Source organism: Oncorhynchus keta, chromosome 6, assembly GCF_023373465.1.
Source record: "Oncorhynchus keta strain PuntledgeMale-10-30-2019 chromosome 6, Oket_V2, whole genome shotgun sequence".
Lineage (NCBI taxonomy): Eukaryota > Metazoa > Chordata > Actinopteri > Salmoniformes > Salmonidae > Oncorhynchus > Oncorhynchus keta.
Window position 1 is genome coordinate 18900593 of NC_068426.1, and position 26907 is coordinate 18927499.

General features: G+C 45.9%; 1 protein-coding gene across 5 annotated transcripts in view; it reads right to left on the reverse strand.

Annotated features, from left to right (window-relative positions):
* The window catches only part of LOC118385164 (lysine-specific demethylase 6B-like), a 44303-nt gene that overhangs the window by 10007 nt on the left and 7389 nt on the right, over positions 1-26907 (reverse strand). For 4 of the 5 annotated variants that reach the window (XR_008139215.1, XM_052521059.1, XM_052521060.1 and 1 more), the window contains 6 exons: positions 11265-11388; positions 11107-11160; positions 10787-11009; positions 7291-7557; positions 4550-4705; positions 1289-4464 (listed from right to left, as the gene is read on the reverse strand). Coding sequence is in view for 4 of the 5 variants with exons in the window: in XM_052521059.1 (XP_052377019.1) it covers positions 1289-4464; positions 4550-4705; positions 7291-7557; positions 10787-11009; positions 11107-11160; positions 11265-11383 (3995 nt within the window). In the remaining variant the exon portion in view is untranslated. Of the gene's footprint in view, positions 1-1288; positions 4465-4549; positions 4706-7290; positions 7558-10786; positions 11010-11106; positions 11161-11264; positions 11389-17497; positions 17651-26907 lie in introns of those variants that run through there. The other variant, XM_052521062.1, reaches the window with a different exon arrangement.

A 26907-nucleotide genomic window follows, 5' to 3' on the forward strand; every position in this document is an offset into this window, starting at 1 on the left:
TGTTAAAAGTTCATTTGCGTCATTTCTTTCCTTCTTAATGCGTTTAAGCCAATCTGTTGCGTTGTGACAAGGTAGGGGTAGTATTCAGAAGACAGCCCTACTTGGTAAAAGACAAAGTTCTATTATGACAAGGACAGCTCAAATAAGCAAAGAGAAATGACAGTCCATCATTACTTTAAGACATGAAGGTCAGTTCATACGGAAAATGTCAAGAGCTTTGGAAGTTACTTCAAGTGCAGTCGCAAAAACCATCAAGCGCTATGATGAAACTGGCTCTCAACGAGGACCGCCACAGGAAAGGAAGACCCGGAGTTACCTCTGCTATAGAGGATAAGTTCATTACAGTACGTAACTGCACCTCAGATTGCAGCCCAAATAAATGCTTCACAGAGTTTAAGTAACAGACACATCTCAACATCAACTATTCAGAGGAGACTGTGTGAATCAGGCCTTCATTGTCAAATTGCTGCAAAGAAACCACTACTAAAGGAAACCAATAATAAGAAGAGACTTGCTTGGGCCAAGAAACACTAGCAATGGACATTAGACTGGTGGAAATCTGTCCTTTGGTCTGATGAGTCATATTAGAGAGATTTTTGGTTCCAACCTCCGGGTTTTGTGAGACACAGAGTAGGGGAATGGATGATCTCCGCATGTGTGGTTCCCACCGTGAAGCATGGAGGTGGTGGTGTGATGGTGCTTTGCTGGAGACACTCTCAGTGATTTATTTAGAATTCAAGGCGTACTTAACCAGCATGGCTACCACAGCATTCTGCAGCGATACGCCATCCCATCTGGTTTGCAGTTAGTGGGACTATCATTTGTTTTTCAGCAGGACAATGACCCAAAACACACTTCCAGGCTGTGTAAGGGCTATTTGACCAAGAAGGAGAGTGATGGTGCTGCATCAGATGACCTGGCCTCCACAATCACCCGGCCTCAACCCTATTGAGATGGTTTGTGATGAGTTGGACCGAAGAGTGAAGGAAAAGCAGCCAACAAGTGCTCAGAATCTGTGGGAACTCCTTCAAGAGTTCCAAGAGTGTGCAAAGCTGTCATCAAGGCAAAGGGTGGCTACTTTGAAGAATCTAAAATCTAAAACCTATTTTGATTTGTTTAACACTTTTTTGGTTACTACATGATTCCATATGTGTTATTTCATAGTTTTGATGTCTTCACTATTATTCTACAATGTAGAAAATAGTACAAATTAAGAAAAACCCTTGAATGAGTAGGTATGTCCAAACGTTTGACATGGTACGGTACATCACATGTACCGTGTACTCACTTGCAGGACCTGACGACCTCGCTGGCTGTGTGTCTGATGCTGACCTCTTTTAGTGGGATCCTGCGCTCCTCGACCTCGGAGGCGATGAACGTCTCTCGGTTTCCACTCTCCACCTTGATCAGACGGATCTTCAGCTCCTTGGGAGAGCCCATGGACAGAGCCTTCAGCTTGAGGAAATCAGCAGCAGCCAGGGGACAGGGGGTCCTCCTCACTGGGGCAGCAGAGGCAGCCGGGGTGGGGGAAGGGGAGGAGGTGTTGATAAAGCTGGTGGTGGATGCTGTTGCCAATATGTCTGGGTTGCTGCCTGGTGTGGACGTCTTGGTTTGAGGCTCACTGCGCCTCTCATTCTTCATCTCTGTTGATTGTGCCCCCTGCTCAGTGTTTCCTGTGTGCGTCTTGTCTTTCTGTCCCTGGATGTCTTTGCTCTGGAGGCCAAGGTTTGCCTGAATGGGACGGCTCTTCTTAGTGTCTTTGTGCTGCTTGGCTAGGCGACTGAGGTGAGGTGTAGATGAGGACAGCGTTATAGAGGCTGACTTTCTGTCACACTTTTCTTCCACGTTCTTCTTTTCATTTCCTCCACTCCTCTGATGACTGCTGACGCTGTTATCTTGTTTTCTTCTCTTCCTCTTCCCTTCCCCATCTCTGTTTCCATCCGCACCGCTTGGCTCCCTCTTTCTGTCTGTCTGCCTGCGTGCCTCCCTCTGTCCCCGCTCCTCCTTGGTGGTGGCAGGCAGCCGGTGTGTGGTGGTCAGTCTAAACTCAGCGCTCAGAGACCCGGCCGTCTCCCCACTGTCTACACCCTTAGTCTTCTCTTTCTTTCTCTCATTCAGTATCTCCTCCAATCTCGCATGCTTCTGTTTTGTGCGCTCCCCCACGGAGAGCTGTGGTTGGTCGAGGTTTAAAGGAGGCCGGGGTTTGGAAAGCGGATCTGAGGTAGTGTGAGTGGATGATTCGCTAGTGAGTCTTGGGGGCGTGGTGGAGTTGGATGTGGGGGAGGGGTTCTGCTGGTCCTGACAATTGGTTTCGGGATCCATGGCGAGGGATGAAGAGTACTTCACTCCTCCCATGGAGCTAGGAGGAGGACGCCCAAACGGACCGCCGCGATATGTGTACCTCTGGCCCCCCAGGAATGAGGCCAAAGACTTGAAGACATCAGCCACTCCTGTCTGGTGAAGGTGTGGCCGACGGGGAGGCAGAGAGCTGAGCGATGTGTCCCCACCACTGTCCTCCTCGTCCTCGTCCTCCTCTTCCTCCACTCCATTGGGAGTATCAGGCAAGCCATAGAGCTTGGCCAGGTCGCTATGGCGAAGGTCATCAGCACCCCTTCCCTCACCGACACCCTCGGCCTTCTCATTGAGCCCCTCTGAGTTCCCATGGGGGGGTGAGAGGGGCGGGCCGTGGGTTGGGCTGGGCTGCAGGACAGGTCTCCTCATCACTCCTCCCTCCTCTTCCTCTTCCTCACTCAGGGCTGATGCTGGGGAGCCTTGCCAACTGAGAACAGGGGGGCTGGCAGGGGGGTTGTCTCCCATCTCCTCTACACTGCCCACTCCCGCCGCAGGTTGGAGATCTGGGGCCCGCAGGACCCCGCCTTCTGGACTAACACCCCATGTCTCTGTCTGGATCTGGATGGATCCCCCTGACCCAGCCATAGGGGGAGCTGCTGGGATTTTGGATGAGAGTGTGGAGGGTGTCAAATCAGCCTTCCTCCCTGGGCTGCATTTAGAATATGTTGAAGGGCTGGTGGGCTGAGGACTGGTATTACTGGTCTTATTGGTCGTGTTGGTGCTGATGTTGTTGTTGTTGGTGGTAGTGTGAGTGGTAGTGAGTGGAGGACAGGCTGGTAGTGGTGAGTCCTTGACTGGGAATTTGGGTTGAGTTGGGTTTGACTTGTTCAGAGTCCCTCCCCTCTCTGACTTTTTGTGTTTGGATGGATGTGGGGAGGGTGTGGGTTGACTGGGACGGGCTGCAGGCGGGCCAACAAGTGGGATTGTCTCTGAGCTATTTGGAGAGCTGTGCTCATGGGACTTTCCACCTCTTTCTTGGGCCTTCTCCCTGTGTATGTGTTTGCCAGGGGTGGATGGTGTATGGGAGGGTTGGCCTGGCTTACCTGGCATCCCTGGAACCTTAGATCCAGACTTAGGGGAGGAAGGACATATTGACGGAGGGAGGGATGATTTACATAGGGACTTTGAGGATCCCCGCTCTGCTTTTTCCATCTTTTTATCCCTAAGGCTCTTCTCCCTTTTCTCTGTCTTCCTCTCTTCCTCTTTCTTTTTCCTTTCCACTTTGTCCCTCCCTTCTTCACCTTCATGGGTTTTATTCTTCACCCCATCCCCACTTTTCTCTTCTTTTTCCTTTCTCCTTGTCCTCTCCTCCATCTTCCTCTCCATCTTCCTCTTCTGTTCCTTCTTTCCCTCCTCACCTCTTTCTGCTCTCCTTTCCTTACGTTTCCTCTCTGTCTGTTTGTGTCTGTGAGGCTGCAGCTCTGGCCTGTTGCCAGGAGGTCTGTTGTTGTTGACAGTAGGAGAGCTGGGTGGGGTCTGAGGCTCTGAGGCCCTGCTAGGCTTCATCTCTAACCTCTGAACGCCTGAGCCTAGCCATGTGGGGGAGGCAGAGAGAGGGGGAGGTGTGGGACTGGGCGAGGGTGTCCTTGGTCCCCGTTTGTGGGGTGTGTCAGTGCCAATGTCAGGGCTCCTATGATTGGGAGGAGGATCTTTCTTCCCACTAGTTTTACTAGGAGTGGTGGAGCTGGAGAGGCCAGAGGGGCTGGAGGAGCTCAGGGTGGTGCAGCATCCATCTCTGTGGTTGCTGTTGCGGTGTGGAGGCTCTGTAGCAGAGGGCTGGGAGGGGGTCTGATCCCTTTGCTGTCTGTGGGAGCGTGGAGCTGGGGGGCTGTGCTGAGGTACTGAGGGGGGTGATGTGGGATGCTGGTGCTGGCTGTAAGGCACGCCGGTGCGGTTTGCTGGTGAGGAGGGGTGCTGGGACTGGCCATCCACCTCCACTCTGGATCCATGGTGGGGGGGTCTTCTGTTACCACTGGGCTGGGCTGGAGGAGGGTGGTGGGCATAGGAGGAAGGAGGGGGTTCTTGACCATTGAAGAGGTCCTGGGGAACTGGAGAATGGGTAGAATGATGTGTTCTGTATTTGAGACTCCCTAATCCTGACTTGGTGGATTCCTGAAATAACGAGAGAGAGAGGATGGTTCATAGTCTTTAATAAAGCATGGCTTTCTTGAAGTTCATTGGCTATTAACTGACTTACTTGTAACTCTATAGACAAGCTCCTCCTGTCAGCATGGGTGCGAGGACAAGGTCTGTCATATGATTGTTTCCAGAAGCCTTGTTCGGAAGGGGGGTAGTGGGGTGGTGATTGGTGCTGGTCTGGGCCGGGTAGATGCATTGATCCACGGTGAGAGGGCTGGTGAGAGAGAACAGTAATAACAGTCGGTATCCTGGTGATGTATATTTGATCCCTGCCAGAAGGTGGTGCTATTGCATAAATATCACTCAGAGTTGCTTCAAACCACTGTTCCAGGATCAGATAGATACAGTGGCGACACATCATTCAGGGCAGGTGGGGCAGATTTCTACTCCAAAATGCAGGTGTTTCAGCCTAGCTCAGTGCTTTTTGTGGTGGTGGGGCAGGCCAGCAGAAAATAGGAGTATTGCACTGTGATTGGCTCAGTGTTCTGTCACTCATGGAGACACTATGTCACCAGCCTTTAGTAAGGGTAGACATCGAAAATGTGAGCCCTTTGGGTCCTGCATAGACTTAGATTAGAAGTCCCCTTCAAGAAGGATTGGCCACAGATTTTATTTATTTATTTATCCGTTATTTTACCAGGTAAGTTGACTGAGAACACGTTCTCATTTGCAGCAACAACCTGGGGAATAGTTACATGGGAGAGGAGGGGGATGAATGAGCCAATTGTAAACTGGGGATTATTAGGTGACCATGATGATTTGAGGGCCAGATTGGGAATTTAGCCAGGACACCGGGGTTAACACCCCTACTCTTACGATAAATGCCATGGGATCTTTAATGACCTCAGAGAGTCAGGACATCCATTTAACGTCCCATCCGAAAGACGGCACCCTACACAGGGCAGTGTCCCCAATCACTGCCCTGGGGCATTGGGATATTTTTAGACCAGAGGAAAGAGTGCCTCCTACTGGCCCTCCAACACCACTTCCAGCAGCATCTGGTCTCCCATCAAGGGACTGACCAGGACCAACCCTGCTTAACATCAGAAGCAAGCCAGCAGTGGTATGCAGGGTGGTATGCTGCTGGCAAGATAAAATGATGGCAGATAAAATGATGTCAAATCACATGATATCTACAGTAGCTTTGATTGGACTGATCATGTCAACATCTTACTTTCAAAATCTTAGCTAGCAGTCATCATCATGAATCAAGTAGACAATCTACTAAATCCTTTTTAATCCTTGTCATGTGAAGAGAAATAATGAAGATAAATTATAGATAAAACGTGTCGGTGCTCATCGGCCATAAACATTACACAACAAGTTGGAAATCGTAAATTCAACAATGAGTTGTTTGGAAGGAATCGGTGACAGTGGCTAACCGCAAGTATTGCAGCTGGGAAGTCAGACTGGAAAAATACATTTTTAACGGTCATCCAACTTGGAATTGTAAATCTTTCTCTTATGACAAAATGTGCCAATGAAGTACGCACAACAAAGTGAGTCCAGAAATGTCTTATATTCTGCTGCATAAATGATGTAATATGCCATGGAGATATAGTCAGCCATATCAGCTATGTTTTTAAAAAAAGGCAGTAAAACAAGGCTGAATTAACTGTTACGCTGCCAGACAAGGCTCCGCTGATAGCCAGGTGTAGCGGCGTTAAGGATTCACTCCATGGGGCTGAAAAGAAAGCTCTGCTGTTGGGACAGCTTTATGTAGGCCTTAACAGTTTGTGGGTACCGCTTGTCACCGTTGTAGTGCAATGAATGTATTGTTTAGTATTGTGATGTGTAGTGGCTTTGATGGCATGCATCAACACATACATTTTTTTTGGGGGGGGGGGGTTGCCCCACCAAGATTTACATGCTAAAATTGCCACTGGATAGATATTACCCTAGTGGTTAAGGTTAGCAGTAGAGCCATCTGATCCTAGATCAGGTTAGAGAAAACATATTTCTCAAGCACTAATAGCAGAACTAGCTGTGGTGGGGGACCTTCCACTCCTGGAAAACACAGGCACAGGGATGGAAGGAAGAGGTGTAATGTCATGATCACTAGTTCAGGTGGCGACTAATCTCCCCTGGGCAGATTCTGTGTGTAGACTGAAGAATCTGCCGAGACTCAATGGGATGCGTGAGATAACAAGCTGCAGTCATTTCGGTCTTTGGGTTTTTACTACTGGTTATATGGACGTATCAGGTTGGGCCAAGGCTGTGCTTATTAAACTGCTGCACTTCGAGTGCTTTGCACGAGTACCCACATGGATCCTTTTGCGAGGGGGGAGACTTCGATTTAGTTTATTTTTGTATTCTACCCCCTTTTCTTCCCAAATGTCGATCTTGTCTCATCGGGCTCAGGAGGCGAAAGTTGAGTCATGCGTCCTGGAAACATGACCCGCCAAACCGCGCTTCTTAACACCCTCCAGCTTAACCCAGAAGCCAGCCACACCAATGTGTCGGAGGAAACACCGTTCAACTGACGACCGAGTTCAGCCTGCATGTGCCCAGCCCGCCACAAGGAGTCGCTAGAGCCCGATGAGCCAAGTAAAGCCCCCCTAACAAACCCTCCCTAACCCGGATGACTCTGGGCCAATTGTGCGCCGCCCTATGGGACTCCCGATCACTGCCGGTTGTGATACAGCCCGGGTTCGGCCATAGACCACTGCGCTACTCGGGAGGCCCAGAGCTCTTGATTTCTAATACGTATAGACCAAGACGTTAATTACACAGCTGACCAAATTAACATATTATGGAAGATTTTACTTCTGGGTTAACAGAGAATAGGTGGTGACTAACCTGCTCAGGACAAGAGCTCCTGCTCCTTTTGGCAGGGCAGTCTTCCCTGGGAGGGGGGGGATGCTGTGAGGGTGGGGAGCGGTGTGGAAGTTGGTCACGGTGGTAGTTGTGATGGTGGGAGGCCGGGCGCTTCCATGGTCCTAGTTCCTGGTCCATCATCCTGCCCGGGAAGGCCCTGGAGCGATCTGAAGGTGCCCACCTCTCTGCTGAGGAGCCCAGGTCTCTGGGGGGGTCTCTGGGCAGATGGTGCTGGTGGGGACCCCCATACTGGGAGAGACAATTATCATTATTAAAGTAATGCTATCAATCATAAAAAGGATGTAATATATTTATGCAATAAGGCACGAGGGGGTGTGGTATATGGCCAATGTGCCATGGATATGGGCTGTTCTTATGCATGACGCAACGAAGAGTGCCTGGATACAGCCCTTAGCCGTGGTTTATTGGCCATATACCACAAACCCCTGAGGTGCCTTATTGCTATTATAAACTGGTTACCAACGTACACTACCGTTCAAAAGTTTGGGGTCACTTAAAATAAAATCAAAATGATCAGAAATACAGTGTAGACATGGTTAATGTTGTAAATTACTATTGTAGCTGGAAATGGCTGATTTTTTTATGGAATATCTACATAGACGTCCAGAGGCCCATTATCAGCAACCATCACTCCTGTGTTCCAATGGCATGTTGTGTTAGCTAATACAAACGTATAATTTTAAAAGGCTAATTGATCATTAGAAAACCCTTTTGCAAATATGTACAGCTGAAAATTGTGTTCTGATTAAAGAAGCAATAAAACTAGCCTTCTTTAGACTAGTTAAGTATCTGGAACATTATAATTTGTGGGTTCGATTCCATGCTCAAAATGGTCAGAAACAAAGAACTTTCTTCTGAAACTCGTCAGTCTATTCAAGTTCTGAGAAATGAAGGCTACTCCATGTGAGAAATTGCCAAGAAACTGAAGAGCTCGTACAACGATGTGTACTACTCCCTTCACAGAACAGCTCAAACTGGCTCTAACCAGAATAGAAAGAGGACTGGGAGGCCCCGGTGCACAACTGAGCAAGAGGACAAGTACATTAGAGTGTCTAGTTTGAGAAACAGATGCCTCACAAGTCCTTAACTGGCAGCTTCATTAAATAGTACCCGCAAAACACCAGTCTCAACATCAACAGTGAAGAGGTGACTCCGGGATGCTAGCCTTCTAGGCAGAGTTGCAAAGAAAAAGCCCTATCTCAGATTGGCCAATAAAAATAAAAGATTAAGATGGTCAAAAGAACACAGACACTGGACAGAGGAAGACTGGAAAAAAGTGTTATGGACAGACTAATCTAAGTTTGAGGTGTTCAGATCACAAAGAAGAACATTCGTGAGATGCAGAAAAAATGAAAAGACACCATCTGTCAAGTATGGTGGTGGCAATGTGATGGTCTGGGGGTGCTTTGGTGGTGGTAACATGGGAGATTTGTACAGGGTTAAAGGGATTTTGAAGAAAGAAGGCTATCACTCCATTTTGCAACACCTTGCCATACCCTGTGGACAGCGCTTACTTGGAGCCAATTTCCTACTACAACAGGACAATGACCAAAGCACAGCGCCAAACTATGCAATAACTATTTAGGGAATAAGCAGTCAGCTGCTATTCTGTCTATAATGGAGTGGCCAGCACAGTCACTGGATCTCAACCCTATTGAGCTGTTGTGGGAGCATCTTGACCGTATGGTAATGTCGTGTCTTTGGCTATGCCGGATTAAGTGATATGACATGCTATTCTATAAAATATATATATATATTTTTGTTATATTACCTGATTGAGCTAATCCTGTAAATGTAATTAACTAGAGAGTCGACACCACAAAATAATATTTATAGAGCTGTTCTCTTCCGAATAAACTCTTAAAGACCTAGTAATATTTTACATCAATAGCAGTCAATATTAATCGTCATCTTAATTCAGTCTCATCTGAAAGTTGTAAATTCTTAGTTATCTGCACGAACCCTGGCTAACAAGTTGAATCAGCAATACAAAAATTGGGTTAAATTATTTATTTACTAAATACCTAACTAATCACACAGAATTACACATACACATAATTAAATCATAACTTGATTACAAATTACGTCATAAAGGAAAACGTCCCTAGCAGGCGGAACAGATATAACAGCTTGTTACAAAAAGGAAAAGGGCTGGGTTTGAGTGAAAGAGCGAGAAGACTGAGGGACACAGGGAGAAGCTGTGCTATCGTAAATACAGTATCTTATGCATTCTAAATTACCGCCCATTTGGAAAAGGAAAATGCAATAAATATTTACTCTGAGCTGCGCTTCGGTAGGTTGGTGGTAGATGGAAGGCCGTGTTGCCAAACCGAGTCTTTGACCGAGTCTCTGGTTGTCAATTGGATACGTTACAGTAACGTGGTTGGGTGATAGACGGGATACTCTGTCTGTTCTTTCCTAACCCTTGTTGCATCTGCTGTTGCTAACTCAACGGCTAGGAGGTGCCGCTTATATAGGGCTTATATAGGAAGGGAGAAGAGGGCATGTTTGAAAAGTTTTATTGCCCATGTCCCTTCACAGGGGCGGGCCACTGATTGAGCAGCCCTATCTTATGAAAACCCAAATCTCACATTTTAGAAGCTAAAATCACATTTCATCTAATCACGAATAATTTAATATTCAAACATTTAAATTGAACAACAATTCCATGTGAATCCGATAACTCTGATGTGTAGACTTTCCACTGTAGAGTTTATGTCATCTTATCATAGATGAGAACGTCTCAGATGACAACCGAACTGACATCATATTCATTAAGTACCACCGCGTACGTTCAATTGATCGGATTACCAGAATATAGTTAATTTCCCCCCACCTTCTGATGTTCCCAGAATCTCTATGTTAACCAAGGGGTTTGCAAATGTAACCTCAGTAGGGTAGAGAGAGGAAAAAGGGGGGGAAGAGGTATTTATGACTGTCATAAACATACCGCCCAGGCCAACGTCATGACAGTAAGTAAGAAGTGCCCATCAAGCCGATCCAATTTGTGGGAAGTGCTTCAGGATGCTTGGGGTGAAATCTCTTCAGATTACCTCAACAAATTGACAACTAGAATGCCGAAGGTCTGCAAGGCTGTAACTGCTGCAAATGAAGGATTCTTTGACGAAAACAAAGTTTGAAGGACACAATTATTATTATTATTTAAATTAAAAATCATTATTTATAACCTTGTCAACGTCTTGACTATATTTCCTATTCATTTTGCAACTAATTTCATGTATGTTTTCATAGAAAACAAGGACATTTCGAAGTGACCCCAAACTTTTGAACGGTAGTCTAATTAGAGCAGTAAAAATAAATGTTTTGTCATACCGGTGGTTTATGGTCTGATATATACAACGGCTGTCAGCCAATCAGCATTCAGGGCTCGAATCGCCCAGTTTATAAAAATAGTTAAGTACAGTATTTATAGAGTGCTGCCCTCTTCCCATCTCACCCTGGTAGGCTGGTTTTTGTAGGAGTCCCAGCTGGTGAAGGGTTCTTCAGGTCCTGCTTGGTTGCCCCCTTGGTTGCGACCATGATTGTGAAATGACCGTGGGGAGGGCTGGTGCCAGCCATGGGTCTCATAAGCCTGGTCCTTCTGGTCCCAGGGTCGTGGTGCTAATCTCTGGTCCTGCTGAGGGCCCCTGCCCTGGGCATGGAAGGGTGGCCTGCCCCCCCTACGTTCCAGAGAGAAAGAAGGAATCACTACATTAAGGTGACTGTGGACTTTCTACACACAATGTAAGATCTGAACAATTGAGATGTTTCACTCACCTGTCTGAATAAATCTTGTTTAGGTGGTGAGATTGGTTGATTCCTCCATTGAATCTACAGTAGAGAAAGGAGGGTTACCATTGGCTCAGCACAGACTACAGAACAAGAAGAAGAGTTGTGATTGGGTCAGTAGGCAGTGGTGCAAGAAGAGAGCTCACCTATTTGGAGGGCCCCAGGGGCGACTGTTGACGAGGGCCCATGTTCCTCTGGAAGGTCCTCCAGCAGGGTAGGAGTCCCTGGTGTTACGGCCAGAATACTGCTCTGCTGGGTGATACATCCAACCTGGGAAAGGACAAGCACACACTTAACACACACCATGCATACATAATATACACTCGCACAACTGCTTTAGATACTTCAGGGAACAGAATTTCAGAAGTTAATCATTGGAAATACTGTATCTATAAACACAGCAACGAATCTACATAATAATGAGTTAAGATAGAACATGAGCAAACATACATGAACACACACTTTAGTATACAAGCAAGACGAATGACTGACATGGACACAAACACACAAACAGTAAAAAAACAACTGTAAAATAAACAAAAACATACAATTGTTTTTTCCTGCTAGCACTAACTTTATTGAGAAAAAATGTACTTACTAGCTGTGATATGTGGTATGTGGTTGTCTCACTTAGCTATCTTAAGATGAATATACTAACTGTAGACGCTCTGGATAAGAGTGTCTGCTAAATGAATAAAATGTACTGTACACAGGTACAAGGTAGAAATACTCCCCACACTTGGTCTGTGTCTGGAAAGCCCTCCACTATAAAACTGAGGGTTACACAACCCGTCTGTCTTTCTTATACTAGCTCTAATTCACAACCTAGAGAGAGAGAGAAAGGGTGACAGACTGTTCAGTGTTCAGTTGCTAAACTATAAAATAATGTTCTGTTTCTAAACCACAAAAACAACATGTAGAAATCAATCACGAGCCACATCATGCTTGACAATCAGTCTCTGTACAGAGTCTCTACACCAGGGGTACTCAACTCTTACCCTACGAGGTCCAGAGCCTGCTGGTTGTCTGTTCTACCTAATATTTAATTGCATACACCTGGTGTCCCAGGTCTAAAGCAGTCCCTGATTAGAGGGGAACAATGGAAAAATGCAGTGGAACTGGCTTCGAGGTCCAGAGTTGAGTTTGAGGGCTCTACACTGTCAGTGGTGGGAAAAGCACCCAATTGTCATACTTGAGTAAAAGTAAAGATACTTTAATAAAAAAAGTGAAAGCAACCCTATAAAATACTAAATGAGTAAAAGTCTAAATGTATTTGGTTTTAAATATACTTAAGTATCAATGAATATGATGTCAGTTCGGTTGTCATCTGAGACATTCTCATCAATGATAAGATGACAAACTCTACAGTGGAAAGTCTACACATCAGAGTTATCGGATTCACATGGAATTGTTGTTCAATTGAAATGTTTGAATATAGAATTATTGGTGAAGAGAGGAAATGTAATTTTAGCTTCCAAATGAGAGATGTGGGTTTTCATAAGTTTATGGCTCTGCTCAATCAGTGGCCCGTCCCTGTGAAGGGACATGGGTTATAAAACTTTTCAAAACACGCCCTGCTCTCCCTTCCTATAGAAAGCCTTGACGACAATATAACCTCCTGTTCCGAGGATGTAAGGACGACGGTCCGATGTCAGAATGGTTGAGGTAATAATTACAGAACGAAGCCAACATCAGCGTGAGCTTTGGTTGTGAATGGTATGAACTTTGAACTCTTATTCACTACAGAAGTGATACCTCCTAGCCATTCAGTTAGCAACAGCAGCTGCAAACGAGGGTTAGGAAGGAACAGACAGAGTATCCCGTCTATCAAAACAACGACGTTACTACAACGTATCCAATTGACCACCAGAGACATTCTTCAAAGGACAAGGGACTCGGTTTGGCAACACGGCCACCAACCTACCGAAGCGCTGCTCAGAGTAAATATTTATTGCATTTTCCTTTTCCAAATGATACTGTATTTACGATAGCACAACTTCTTCCTTCAAACCCAGACCCTTTTCTTTTGTGTAACAAGCTGTCATATCTGTTCCGCCCGCTAGGGACATTTTCCTTTATGACATAATTTGTAATCAAGTTATGATTAATTATGTGTATGTGTAATTATGTGTGATTAGTTAGGTATTTAGTAAATAAATAATTAAACGCAATTTTGTATTGATGATTCAACTTGTTAGCCAGGGTTCGTGAAGATAACCAAGAATTTACAACTTTCAGATGAGACTGAATTAAGGTGACGATTAATATTGACTGCTATTTCTGTAAAATATTACTAGGTCTTTAAGAGTTTATTCGGAAGATAACAGCTCTATAAATATTATTTTGTGGTGCCCCGACTCTAGTTAATTACATTTACATGATTAGCTCAATCAAGTCATCTTAATTACGGAGAAATGATTTTATAGAATAGCATGTCATATCACTTAATACGGCATAGCCAAAGACACGACAGTATCTTAGATGAATAAGGTGCCCAGAGTAAACTGTCTGCTACTCAGGCCCAGTTGCTAATATATGCATATTATTAGTAGATTTGGATAGAAAACACTCCGAAGTTTCTAAACTGTTTGAATGATGTCTGTGAGTATAACAGAACTCATATGGCAGGCAAAAACCTGAGAAAATATCCAACCAGGAAGTGGGAAATCTGAGGTTTGTAGTTTTTCAACTCATTCCCTATCGAATGCACAGTGGCTATGGGGTCAAATTGCACTTCCGAATGCTTCCACTAGACGTCAACAGTCTTTAGAACCTTGTTTTATGCTTCTACTGTGAAGTGGGGGCGAATGAGGGGAATGAGTCAGAGGTCTGCAGAGAGCCACGAGCTGGCCACGCGCGTTCACGTGAGAGTTAGCTTGAGTTCCATTGCATTTCTGAAGACAAAGGAATTCTCCGATTGGAACATTATTGAAGATTCATGTTAAAAACATCCTAAAGATTGATTCTATACTTCGTTTGACATGTTTCTATGGACTGTAACTGAACTTTTTTACTTTTCGTCTGGACCTAGTGATCGCGCATCATGAATTTGGATTACCGGGCTAAACATGCAAACAAAAAGGAGGTATTTGGACATAAATTATGGACATTATCGAACAAAACAAACATTTATTGTGGCACTGGGATTCCTGGGAGTGCATTCTGATGAAGATCAAAGGTAAGTGAATATTTATAACTATTTATAACTATACATTTCTGACTTCTGTTGACTACACAATATGGTGGATATCTGTTTGGGTTGTATTGGTCTCTGAGCTCTGTACTCAGATTATAGGATGGTGTGCGTTTTCAGTAAAGCTTTTTTGAAATCTGACACAGCGGTTGCAAAGGTTAGTGATTACTTTTATCTATATTTCTGCTTTTTGTGACTCCTCTCTTTGGCTGGAAAAATGGCTGTGTTTTTCTGTGACTTGGCTCTGACCTAACATAATTGTTTGGTTTGCTTTCGTCGTAAAGCTGTTTTGAAATCGGACACTGTGGTGGGATTAACAAGAAGTGTATCTTTAAAATGGTGTAAAATACTTGTATCTTTGAGGAATTTTAATTATGGGATTTCTGTTGTTTTGAATTTGGCACCCTGCACTTTCAATGGCTGTTGTCATATCGATCCCATTAGCGGGATCTCAGCCCAAAGCAAATCAGACGGTACGATTTTCTTGTGTTTTTAATTTACGGATAGCCAGCGGCAAACTCCAACATGTATAATTTACAAACAAATAATTTGTGTTTATTGAGTCTGCCAGATCAGAGGCAGTAGGAATGACCAGGGGTGTTGTCTTGATAGGTGCATGAAAAGCATTAAAAATGTAACGAGTACTTTTGCATGTCAGGGAAAATGCATGGAGTAAAAAGTACATCATTTTCTTTAGGAAGGGAAGGGAAGTAAAAGTAGTCGAAAATATAAAATAGTGATTGTGGAAGGACCAAGCTAACCCGTCTTCAGCCGTCAACATGGGAGTTGTTAAAAGTGGACAAAGAGGCCCGAAAGGACTCTGACAAGCCCGTTCCCTGACTAATCCCGGCACGTCCGCCACCAAAATGACCGAATCCACTCCGGAAGAGGGAGAAATCACACAACAGGGTCGGTGCTATAAATGCCAGTCTCCGGACCATTACGCCCCACAATGTCCCAGAAAGGACAAGTCCATGGCCACCGAGTCAGCGCTGGCCATCCCCGCGCATCCTGGTCAGAGACGGCAGGATTACCCCTGTTGGTTAGCAGAAATAGCCCCAGCCCCAGAGAATCCGGCTCGAATAGAAGGACGAGACGTGGTAGCCATTCTCGACTCGGGAAGTATGGTTACTTTAGTGGAGGAGCAGGTGACCATAGCAACACTGCTGCCAGACAAAGTAGCCGCCTCCTGCATCCATGGAGACACCCACTATTACCCCACCCTGAGTCTGTCCATTCTCACCCCGAAAGGAAGGTGTACAGTCAGGGCGAAAGTACCCCAGCTGAAGGTTCCATTATTGATCAGGAGAGACTGTCCCCTATATAAGGAGCTTCGGCAGGTGACGTTACGCACCGGACAAAGGGGATCAGGTCTTCCTATCACACTCCAAGAGCCGGGCCACCGCAGGGGGGCAGGAATGCAGAGAAAGAACAAAACCAATCCAAGCCTGAGATGATAGTCCTACAAGGAAACCTCGGCCTCGTCCTCTGGAGCAGAGGAAGAAATACAGACACAACGCCATCTCTACGTTCGGTACGTATCCCATGCCCCACGTGCATAAACTCCTGGAGTGCTTAGGAAAGCCAAGTTCATCACCATCCTGGATTTGATGAAGGGCTATTGGCAAGTGCTGGTGGCTCCCAAGGACAGTCCAAAGACTGCCTTCGCCATACCGGAGGAGCTTTTTCAGTATGAAGATGCCCTTTGGACCGCATGGGGCTGCAGCAACTTTCCAACGCCTCATGGATGCCATTCTACAACCCCATCAATAGTACATGGTGGCGTACATAGATGATGTGGTCATCCACAGCGAGGACTGGGATTAGCCACCTCCTGCGACTACGGGCAGTGCTCGTGAGCTTGGAGGGTACAGGGCTGACTGCCAATCCCCAAAAAACACTGCCTGGGTCTGTCTGAAGCGGAATACTTGGGATACACTGTGGGGAACTGAAAAATACACCCACAGGCCATTCGGGACTGACCTCGGCCCCAGACAAAGCGGGACGTCTGGGCATTCTTGGGGATAACGGGATATTATTGCCGTTTCATCCCAAGATATGCAACCATTGCCAACCCCCTCACAAACCTCACCAAGAAAAACCTGCCAAACCGGTTAGTGTGGAAGGACGAGACGGAAATGTCTTCCAGTTGCTAAAAGAAAAAAAGCCTGTGCTCTGAGCCCGTCCCGCATACTCCTGACTTCTCCCAAGAGTTCATTGTGCAAGTAGACGCCTCAGATACGGGGATCGGCGCAGTCTTAGCTCAGGGTGAAGGCGAAGCAGAGAGGCCTATCTCTTTATAAGTTGGAAGCTCAGTGATCAGGAACAGAGATATGTTACCGTAGAGAAAGAGGCCTAGCCATTAAGTTCGTTACTGACCATGCTCCCCTCGCGTGTATGGCCAGCAAGAGAAACAATAACAACAGAATAGCCAGATGGGAATGCAGCCGCGCGACCAAGATGGTGCATCTGGTGCCCGACGCTCCAGTCCGGTCCTGAGGGGGGAGGTATGTGGAAGGACCACCAGAGGGCAGGCTGCTCCCACTGACAGTAGCCCAGCCCGGCATGTGAGTCAAGGTGATCAGAGGCAATTATGCACAGCTGATGGTACTAATGAGCTATTCTCTCCCCCCTACAAGAGAGAGGAGGGAACTGGCAGAGGGGGGAGAAAGAAAAGAGTGTTTGCTTCTCCAAGGGAGAGGACGTACCTTTCAGAAGGGAGATGAAGGGGACAAACTACCTCGATCCGGACCACCACCCGAAGGGACCTCTACACGGACGGATCGTTAAGGCGGTGACACACCCATGATTTGTGTTATAGTTTAAAGATACTGTCCTTATGTTCCTTATTCTTGTAAAGAATATGTATGTTTTCCTTGGGAGATAATCCTTGATTGTGTTGTAGTGTTTAAGAAGAAAGAAATACCTCAAGAGAACTTTGTTCAATTAAGAATTAATTAATGAACAATTACCTCTACCTGACTTGTTTATTCCACCTTTCCGCTTTAGAGAAACCTCAAGGTACTTGGTCCGCTTACATAATGTAAAGTACAGATAGCCCAAAAATATACTTAAGTAAAAGTCATTTACTTCCACCACTGTACATGTTAATGCACCTCCAACACTGCACTACAACTCCCTACAATGGTACACATTATAACTGCTATCGTCCACACGCCTACTTACCTTTAGGCACTGGTCCAAGATCAGCTTTACTTTAACAACAACAAAGAAATTAGTTGCAGCTACACACACAACACTATCCTCTCCTCTCTCCTTTTCTGTTTCACTTTCTCTCCGTGTCTGCCTCCTAATCTGCTTGGAACAGTAGTTTGTTTGGGGTGAGCAGGCAGGCAGTTTATCACCAGTCAACCAGACCTGCACCCTGCATCCAGCCCCTCTCTGATCACCAACTCCCAGCAGCAACTGCAGCCTGTGGCCAGCCACTGATAAAGGCCTGTGTGCCTGGTTCTCTGAAGAGAACGGATCATAGCAACCGCTTTAGTCTCCAACCATTCTAGTCTGGACATAAAGAGGGCCACAGAGATAGCAGGGAGGGAGAGAGAAAAGGGGGCAGAGCTGATTTGCAATTTATAGATGGAATATGCATGTGTGAGACAGCAACAGAAATGGAGAACGTGTGTGTATGAATGTACTTTATCTGACAGTGAAAATGACTTTCCCATTTTTTAAATCTTATTTTTATTTCACCTTTATTTAACCAGGTAGGCCAGTTGAGAACAAGTTCTCATTTACAACTGCGACCTGGCCAAGATAGAGCAAAGCAGTGCGACACAAACAACACAGAGTTACACATGGGATAAACAAAGGTACGGTCAATAACACAATAGAAAAGTCTATATACAGTGTGTGCAAATCTAGTAACATTATGGAGGTAAGGCAATAAATAGGCCATAGTGGTGAAATAATTACAATTTTGCAATTAAACACTGGAGTGATAGATGTGCAGAAGATGAATGTGCAAGTAGAGATACTGGGGTGCAAAGGAGCAAAATAAATGAATAACAATATGGGGATGAGGTATTTGGGTGGGCTATTTACAGATGGGCTATGTACAGGTGCAATGATCGGTAAGCTGCTCTGACAGCTGATGCTTAAAGTTAGAGAGGGAGATATAGGTATTCAGCTTCAGTGATTTTTGCAATTTGTTCCAGTCTTGGCAGCAGAAAACTGGAAGGAAATGCGACCAAAGGAGAATTTGGCTTTGGGGGTGACCAGTGAAATATACCTGCTGGAGCACGTGCTACGGGTGGGTGCTGCTATGGTGACCAGTGAACTGAGATAAGGCGGGGATTTACTTAGCAAAGACTTATAGATGACCTGGAGCCAGTGGGTCTGGCGACGAATATGTAGCGAGGGCCAGCCAACGAGAGCATACAGATCGCAGTGTTGGGTGGTATATGGGGCTTTGATGACAAAATGGATGGCACTGTGATAGACTACATCCGATTTGCTGAGTAGAGTGTTGGAGGCTTCTTTGTAAATGACATTACATTTTACATTTAAGTCATTTAGCAGACGCTCTTATCCAGAGCGACTTACAAATTGGTGCATTCACCTTATGACATCCAGTAGAGCAGTCACTTTACAATAGTGCATCTAAATCTTAAAGGGGGGTGAGAAGGATTACTTATCCTATCCTAGGTATTCCTTAAAGAGGTGGGGTTTCAGGTGTCTCCAGAAAGGTGGTGATTGACTCCGCTGTCCTGGCGTCGTGAGGGAGTTTGTTCCACCATTGGGGGGCCAGAGCAGCGAACAGTTTTGACTGGGCTGAGCGGGAACTGTACTTCCTCAGTGGTAGGGAGGCGAGCAGGCCAGAGGTGGATGAACGCAGTGCCCTTGTTTGGGTGTAGGGTCTGATCAGAGCCTGGAGGTACTAAGGTGCCGTTCCCCTCACAGCTCCGTAGGCAAGCACCATGGTCTTGTAGCGGATGCGAGCTTCAACTGGAAGCCAGTGGAGAGAGCGGAGGAGCGGGGTGGCGTGAGAGAACTTGGGAAGGTTGAACACCAGACGGGCTGCGGCGTTCTGGATGAGTTGTAGGGGTTTAATGGCACAGGCAGGGAGCCCAGCCAACAGCGAGTTGCAGTAATCCAGACGGGAGATGACAAGTGCCTGGATTAGGACCTGCGCCGCTTCCTGTGTGAGTCAGGGTCGTACTCTGCGGATGTTGTAGAGCATGAACCTACAGGAACGGGCCACCGCCTTGATGTTAGTTGAGAACGACAGGGTGTTTGTTGTCCAGGATCACATCAGGTTCTTGGCGCTCTGGGAGGAGGACACAATGGAGTTGTCAACCGTGATGGCGAGATCATGGAACGGGCAGTCCTTCCCCGGGAGGAAGAGCAGCTCCGTCTTGCCGAGGTTCAGCTTGAGGTGGTGATCCGTCATCCACACTGATATGTCTGCCAGACATGCAGAGATGCGATTCACCACCTGGTCATCAGAAGGGGGAAAGGAGAAGATTAATTGTGTGTCGTCTGCATAGCAATGATAGGAGAGACCATGTGAGGTTATGACAGAGCCAAGTGACTTGGTGTATAGCGAGAATAGGAGAGGGCCTAGAACAGAGCCCTGGGGGACACCAGTGGTGAGAGCGCGTGGTGAGGAGACAGATTCTCGCCACGCCACCTGGTAGGAGCGACCTGTCAGGTAGGACGCAATCCAAGCGTGGTCAGGAGGGAGGAGAAGGTGGCAAAGAGCTTCCTAGGGTTAGAGGCAGATGCTTGGAATTTAGAGTGGTAGAAAATGGCTTTAGCAGCAGAGACAGAGGAGGAAAATGTAGAGAGGAGGGAGTGAAAGGATGCCAGGTCCGCAGGGAGGCGAGTTTTCCTCCATTTCCGCTCGGCTGCCCGGAGCCCTGTTCTGTGAGCTCGCAATGAGTCGTCGAGCCACGGGGCGGGAGGGGAGGACCGAGCCGGCCTGGAGGATAGGGGACATAGAGAGTCAAAGGATGCAGAAAGGGAGGAGAGGAGGGTTGAGGAGGCAGAATCAGGAGATAGGTTGGAGAAGGTTTGAGCAGAGGGAAGAGATGATAGGATGGAAGAGGAGAGAGTAGCGGGGGAGAGAGAGCGAAGGTTGGGACGGCGCGATACCATCCGAGTAGGGGCAGTGTGGGAGGTGTTGGATGAGAGCGAGAGGGAAAAGGATACAAGGTAGTGGTCGGAGACTTGGAGGGGAGTTGCAATGAGGTTAGTGGAAGAACAGCATCTAGTAAAGATGAGGTCGAGCGTATTGCCTGCCTTGTGAGTAGGGGGAAGGTGAGAGGGTGAGGTCAAAAGAGGAGAGGAGTGGAAAGAAGGAGGCAGAGAGGAATGAGTCAAAGGTAGACGTGGGGAGGTTAAAGTCGCCCAGCACTGTGAGAGGTGAGCCGTCCTCAGGAAAGGAGCTTATCAAGGTATCAAGCTCATTGATGAACTCTCCGAGGGAACCTGGAGGGCGATAAATGATAAGGATGTTAAGCTTGAAAGGGCTGGTAACTGTGACAGCATGGAATTCAAAGGAGGCGATAGACAGATGGGTAAGGGGAGAGAGAGAGAATGACCACTTGGGAGAGATGAGGATCCCGGTGCCACCACCCCGCTGACCAGAAGCTCTCGGGGTGTGCGAGAACACGTGGGCGGACGAAGAGAGAGCAGTAGGAGTAGCAGTGTTGTCTGTGGTGATCCATGTTTCCGTCAGTGCCAAGAAGTCGAGGGACTGGAGGGAGGCATAGGCTGAGATGAACTCTGCCTTGTTGGCCGCAGATCGGCAGTTCCAGAGGCTACCGGAGACCTGGAACTCCACGTGGGTCGTGCGCGCTGGGACCACCAGATTAGGGTGGCCGCGGCCACGCGGTGTGGAGCGTTTGTATGGTCTGTGCAGAGAGGAGAGAACAGGGATAGACAGACACATAGTTGACAGGCTACAGAAGAGGCTACGCTAATGCAAAGGAGATTGGAATGACAAGTGGACTACACGTCTCGAATGTTCAGAAAGTTAAGCTTACGTAGCAAGAATCTTATTGACTAAAATGATTAAAATGATACAGTACTGCTGAAGTAGGCTAGCTGGCAGTGGCTGCGTTGTTGACACTACACTAATCAAGTCGTTCCGTTGAGTGGAATAGTTTCTGCAGTGCTGCTATTCGGGGGCTAGCTGGCTAGCTAGCAGTGTTGTTCACGTTACGTTGCGTTAAAAGAACGACAATAGCTGGCTAGCTAACCTAGAAAATTCCTCTAGACTACACACTTATCTTTGATACAAAGACGGCTATGTAGCTAGCTGTGTAGCTAGCTACGATCAAACAAATCAAACCGTTGTACTGTAATGAAATGAAATAAATGTGATACTACCTGTGAATGCGACCGGGTTGTTGAGTCCTATTCGGTAGCCGTTGGCTAGCTGTCGGCTAGCTGTCGGCTAGCTGTTGGCTAGCTGTTGGCTAGCTAGCAGAGTGGAGCGGACATCGCCGAAGTCAAGGATCTGTAGGATAGTCAGTTTTATGAGGGTATGTTTGGCAGCATGAGTGAAGGATGCTTTGTTGCGAAATAGGAAGCCGTTTCTAGATGTAATTTTGGATTGGAGATGCTTATGTGAGTCTGGAAGGAGAGTTTACATTCTAACCAGACACCTAGGTATTTGTAGTTGTCCACATATTGTAAGTCAGAACCGTCCAGAGTAGTGATGCTAGAACGGCGGGCGGGTGCGGGCAATGATCGGTTGAAGAGCATGCATTTAATTTGACTTGCATTTAAGAGCAGTTGGAGGCCACAGAAGGAGTGTTGTGTGGCATTGAAGCTCTATGATGTTATGATGTTTATAATAATACTACTCTGTACTAAAGCACAATGCAAACACACATGCACATAAGACATTTGTCTCTTATACGTTCCATATGGACAGCTGTACATTGCAATTTATTACATGTCCCAAATTATCTCTCTGACTAAATTGTGGTTTGCAAATCAGCTCCATTCCATTCAGATGTTTGGTATAGTAGTTACAGTGACAAGGGAAAACAAGGCCAGTCAGCTGTGTGTGGCCATGCCCATGTCTGACCTACCTTTGAATGAGTCTCTCCTTTCTCTCTCTTAATCCTCATCCTTTTCTCTTATCCCTAGATACTATGAGGCTAAACTGAAACGCCAGTTTTGCCTGTTACGGTTTCACTACGTTTCTTATACACTGAATAAATAACTTCAAGCGCTGCCCATCCATAGGATCTGCTCAATTCATACAATTGTGTGTGTGAGTGTGTGTGTATGCTTGCATGTGTGTGTGTGTTTGCGAATGCGTGTTTGGAGTCAAGTCAAATTGAGGTAAACATGCTGCCTTATTATCAGGAAAACCCTAATATTCTGACCCAGGGAACTGGCCTGTGACTCAGTGAATCAGAGTAAACACACATTGTACTCATTGTGTAAAGCAGCCAGAAACACTAATTCCTTCCTTCCTTCCTTCCTTCCTTCCTTCCTTCCTTCCTTCCTTCCTTCCTTCCTTCCTTCCTTCCTTCCTTCCTTCCTTCCTTCCTTCCTTCCTTCCCTCTCCACTGCTTCTTCACTTGTCTGGCCACGCAATCTCACACACCCCTCCCCCAACTTCTGTGCACTTCATTCTGATGAATGGACAATCGCTCTTTCAAGCTGGGGGGCTGCTCAAAGTAGTCCTTGTGCATAGAGTTGTATGGTTTGTTAAACTCTGAAATCAATGGTTTTTGTTTGACATACATTTTAAAGTGAAAGATCTGAGTCAAAGTGTATTTCAGTTACCGTCAAATTGCCCAAAGCGATATAAACTTTAGGTAGAACAAGAACTCAGAACATTTTTTATGAGACAAAGTTATCAAATATATGGTCAGAGTGTTTGTGAGGGCTGCAACTATGCATTATAATATCTTGATTCTATAGTGTTCTTCCAAGTTACATATCCAATAATCTAGCACTTCTGGAGATCTATGCTCCAAGGATGCATTCTTCACCATAATATATGTCAGATCTAGTGAGTCTACAGGTACATGTCTGCCTCCAGTCTTGCGCCATTAATGAATTAGGACAACAAAAGGAGGACAGGTGAGAGGGGCATCAAGAGTGGTAACGTGATATCAGCCCTGTGTGTGTTTTTTTTAATGTCTTTTTTATTTATTTAATCTTTATTTAACTTGGCAAGTCAGTTGAGAACAAATTCTTATTTACAATGACGGCCTCCCGGGGAACAGCGGGTTAACTGCCTTGTTCAGGGGCAGAACAACATATTTTTACCTTGTCAGCTCGGGGATTCAATCCAGCAACCTTTTGGTTACTGGCCCAACGCTCTAACCACTAGGCTACCTGCTGCCCCAATGTTTGTCTATGGAGTGTGTGTGCGTGCACGTGTATGTATGTGTGTGTGCATGTGTGTGTGTGTGTGTGTGTGTGTGTGTGTGTGTGAGACCGCAGAGGGATTATAGTATGTCAGCACACAGGAAATCTCTCTAATTCAGGGGGTGAGAGGGTGTAGGGGAAAAATAGCTATTTTTACATCCTCCTTGTGTCCACAGGCAGAGAATAGACTTTGCTTACTCATCTACTGTAGCTGTCAATATACAGCAAACACTGTATACACACATACACTAACCCTCTCTCACACAGATACCAGTATGCAGCACTGTGCATTGTCTCTCACAGAAACATTATGCACACAAACAAATGCACACACACACACACGCACTCACACACACACACACACACACACATTTAGGATAATAAAGAATGTATTGTTCATACAAAATACATGATAGATAGACCGCTCATACACGGTATATACAAAAGTATGTGGACATCCCTTCAAATTAGTGGATTAGACTATTTTAGCCACACCTGTTGCTAACAGGTGAATAAAATCAAGCACACAGCCATACAATCTCCATAGACAAACATTGACAGTAGAATGGCCGTGAAATGGTAGGCCACACAAGCTCACAGAATGGGACCGCCCAGCGCTGAAGTGCGTAGCGTGTAAAATTAGTCTGTCCTTGGTTGCAACACTCACTACAGAATACAGCGTTAGCACAACAACTGTTCGTCCGGAGCGTCATGAAATGTGACTCGTTTCAGGAAACTAGGCGTATGTCGCGGGTCACTACTTCACTTTCTTTTTAACCAAAATGCGTTTTTTGGCAGAAATGCCTTATGGAACATGTGAACTTTCATGTGCCTTAATAACAGACTTGTATGCCACCTGTAAATACGAATAAAATGGTTAAATTACGAGCCTAGTTGGATTAGCCACAGAAAAAGACAGCAATCTTCCGGCTAGCCATGATTTCGCTGAGATAATGAATGGGCTGGACATGCCGAGAGATGAGTTCAGATTGGTCTGCAATATAACACACTTCTGTCTATTTGAGCTGGTCAGTATGTGTAGGTAATCCTGTCTAACACGGCTTTTTAAAAAAGTATTGCATAGTAGAACTGCATAAGTGTTATTCTCCACTTTCTGAAGGACCAACTTTTGAAATCAGTGGAATTAGAGTATGATAGCTAAGGAGATGGAGAAAACAACTGTCTCTGGATTACATCTTCAAACTAAGGGCAACCATGGCATTTGTGACAGGGAGAGGCATCCATCCATGATGTATAAGGGTAAGATAGTCTAGTTAGCTATATTTTCAGATATTAGACATTACTAATTATGACAGAAAGTCGTTTTCATTTCAAGTTAGTATACTGTTAGCTAGCTAGCTAACATTAGCTGGCGGGCTTGCAAGCCTACATTACATGTATGATCTTATTATTCGTATCTCAAAGCCATTTGCTTTGCTAGTTATAGACTAATGTTAGCTAGCTAACATTGAACCTGGTTGGTTAGCTACCTGCAGATTAATACAGGGTAGTAACATCATGAGTTGGGATTATGGTTCATTGTTGACCTAGCAAGCTAGCTACATGTCTTAACAAAAGACTCCACTATGCAAGTAACCATTTCAATAGACTGTCACTGCGACAACAGTTGATCGACGTAGCTGGTAAATTTGCTCTGGCTATCTACTCCGATTTCAGAGCACTCTCATCTGAGTGTGCCAGAGCGCAGAATAACGGACAAATTTACGAATGCTCAACACGCAATGAATATGGCCGGTGTCAGTAAACGTTGGCATAAAAAGTAAATTGCTAATGTTAGCCAGTTAGCTTTGTTGTTAGACTGTTGTTAGGACAGAACGCTCGGATCAACCCTTAAAGAGATGGGTGGGGCTAAAGCTTAAGAGGGTGTAAACGATGCTGAAACATTCAAAGGCCCTTTTCTCAAAAGTGAGGTTACAAGTTTATCAATTTTTGAAGCAGAATTACTTTCCCATTGTTCCTCAAGTACAGTGTATGATATGCCATTTTGTAGCTCTGTGTCTCTGCTTTTATCCAATGTAAAAAACACCATTTCAAATGTTGCTACATAATGGTGTAAAGCTCACCGCCATTGGACTCTGGAGCAGTGGAAACACGTTCTCTGGAGTGATGAATCACGCTTCACCATCTGGCAGTCCGATGGACAAATCTGTGTTTTGCGGATGCCAGGAGAACGCTACCTGCCCCAATGCATAGCGCCAACTGTAAAGTATGGTGGAGGAGAAATAATGGCCTGGGGCTGTTTTTCATGGTTCGGGCTAGGCCCCTTAGTTCCAGTGAAGGGAAATCTTCACGCTACAGCATACAATGACATTCTAGATGATTCCGTGCTTCCAACTTTGTAGCAACAGTTTGGGGAAGGCCCTTTCCTGTTTCAGTATGATAATTCCTTTGTGCACAAAGCAAGATCCATACATAAATGGTTTGTCGAGATTGGTGTGGAAGAACTTGACTGGCCAGCACATAGCCCTGACCTCAACCTCATTGAACACCTTTGGGCTGAATTGGAACACCGACTGCAAGAAAGGCCTAATTGCCCAACATCAGTGCGCGACCTCACTAATGCTCTTGTGGCTGAATGGAAGCAAATCCCCGCAGCAATGTTCCAACATCTAGTGGAAAGCCTTCCAAGAAGAGTGGAGGCTGTTTTTCGCAGCACAGGAGGGGACCAATTCCATATTAATGTCCATGATTTTGGAATGAGATGTTCGACAAGCAGGTATCCACATACTTTTGGTCATGTAGTGTATCTCATCTCTGTCTGGTCCACATCACACACACAATACAGTATACAGAGTTGCAATGGTCAGTGTGTCTCTAGTGCTTCCTGCCTGGTGCCTGAGATCACCATAGCAATCAATAATGATTCCATTTCCTCCACAAATGCCTCTATCTGTACTCCCCCACTACTATTCTACCCCAAGCCGTGTCTCACACATGACCTCTAACACACACATGCAGGAATTCTGTTTCCAATGCACAGAGAGGGAGTAGAAGGATAGTCAGAGAGAGAATGGGCATTTCATAAGACAAATGGAGAAGTGTACTGTATAGCTGAGTGAGTGGAGGAAGGGGGTGGCTCCACATTTCATCTTTAGTATCTCCAGCAGCACAAAGAGAGGGACAGTCAGTCAGTCAGTCGCTTCAGTCTGCAGCCCTCCATCTGTGTCTGTCACCAAGAAGACTGGTGTCTCCAACCATGTCACTGTCACTAGAGA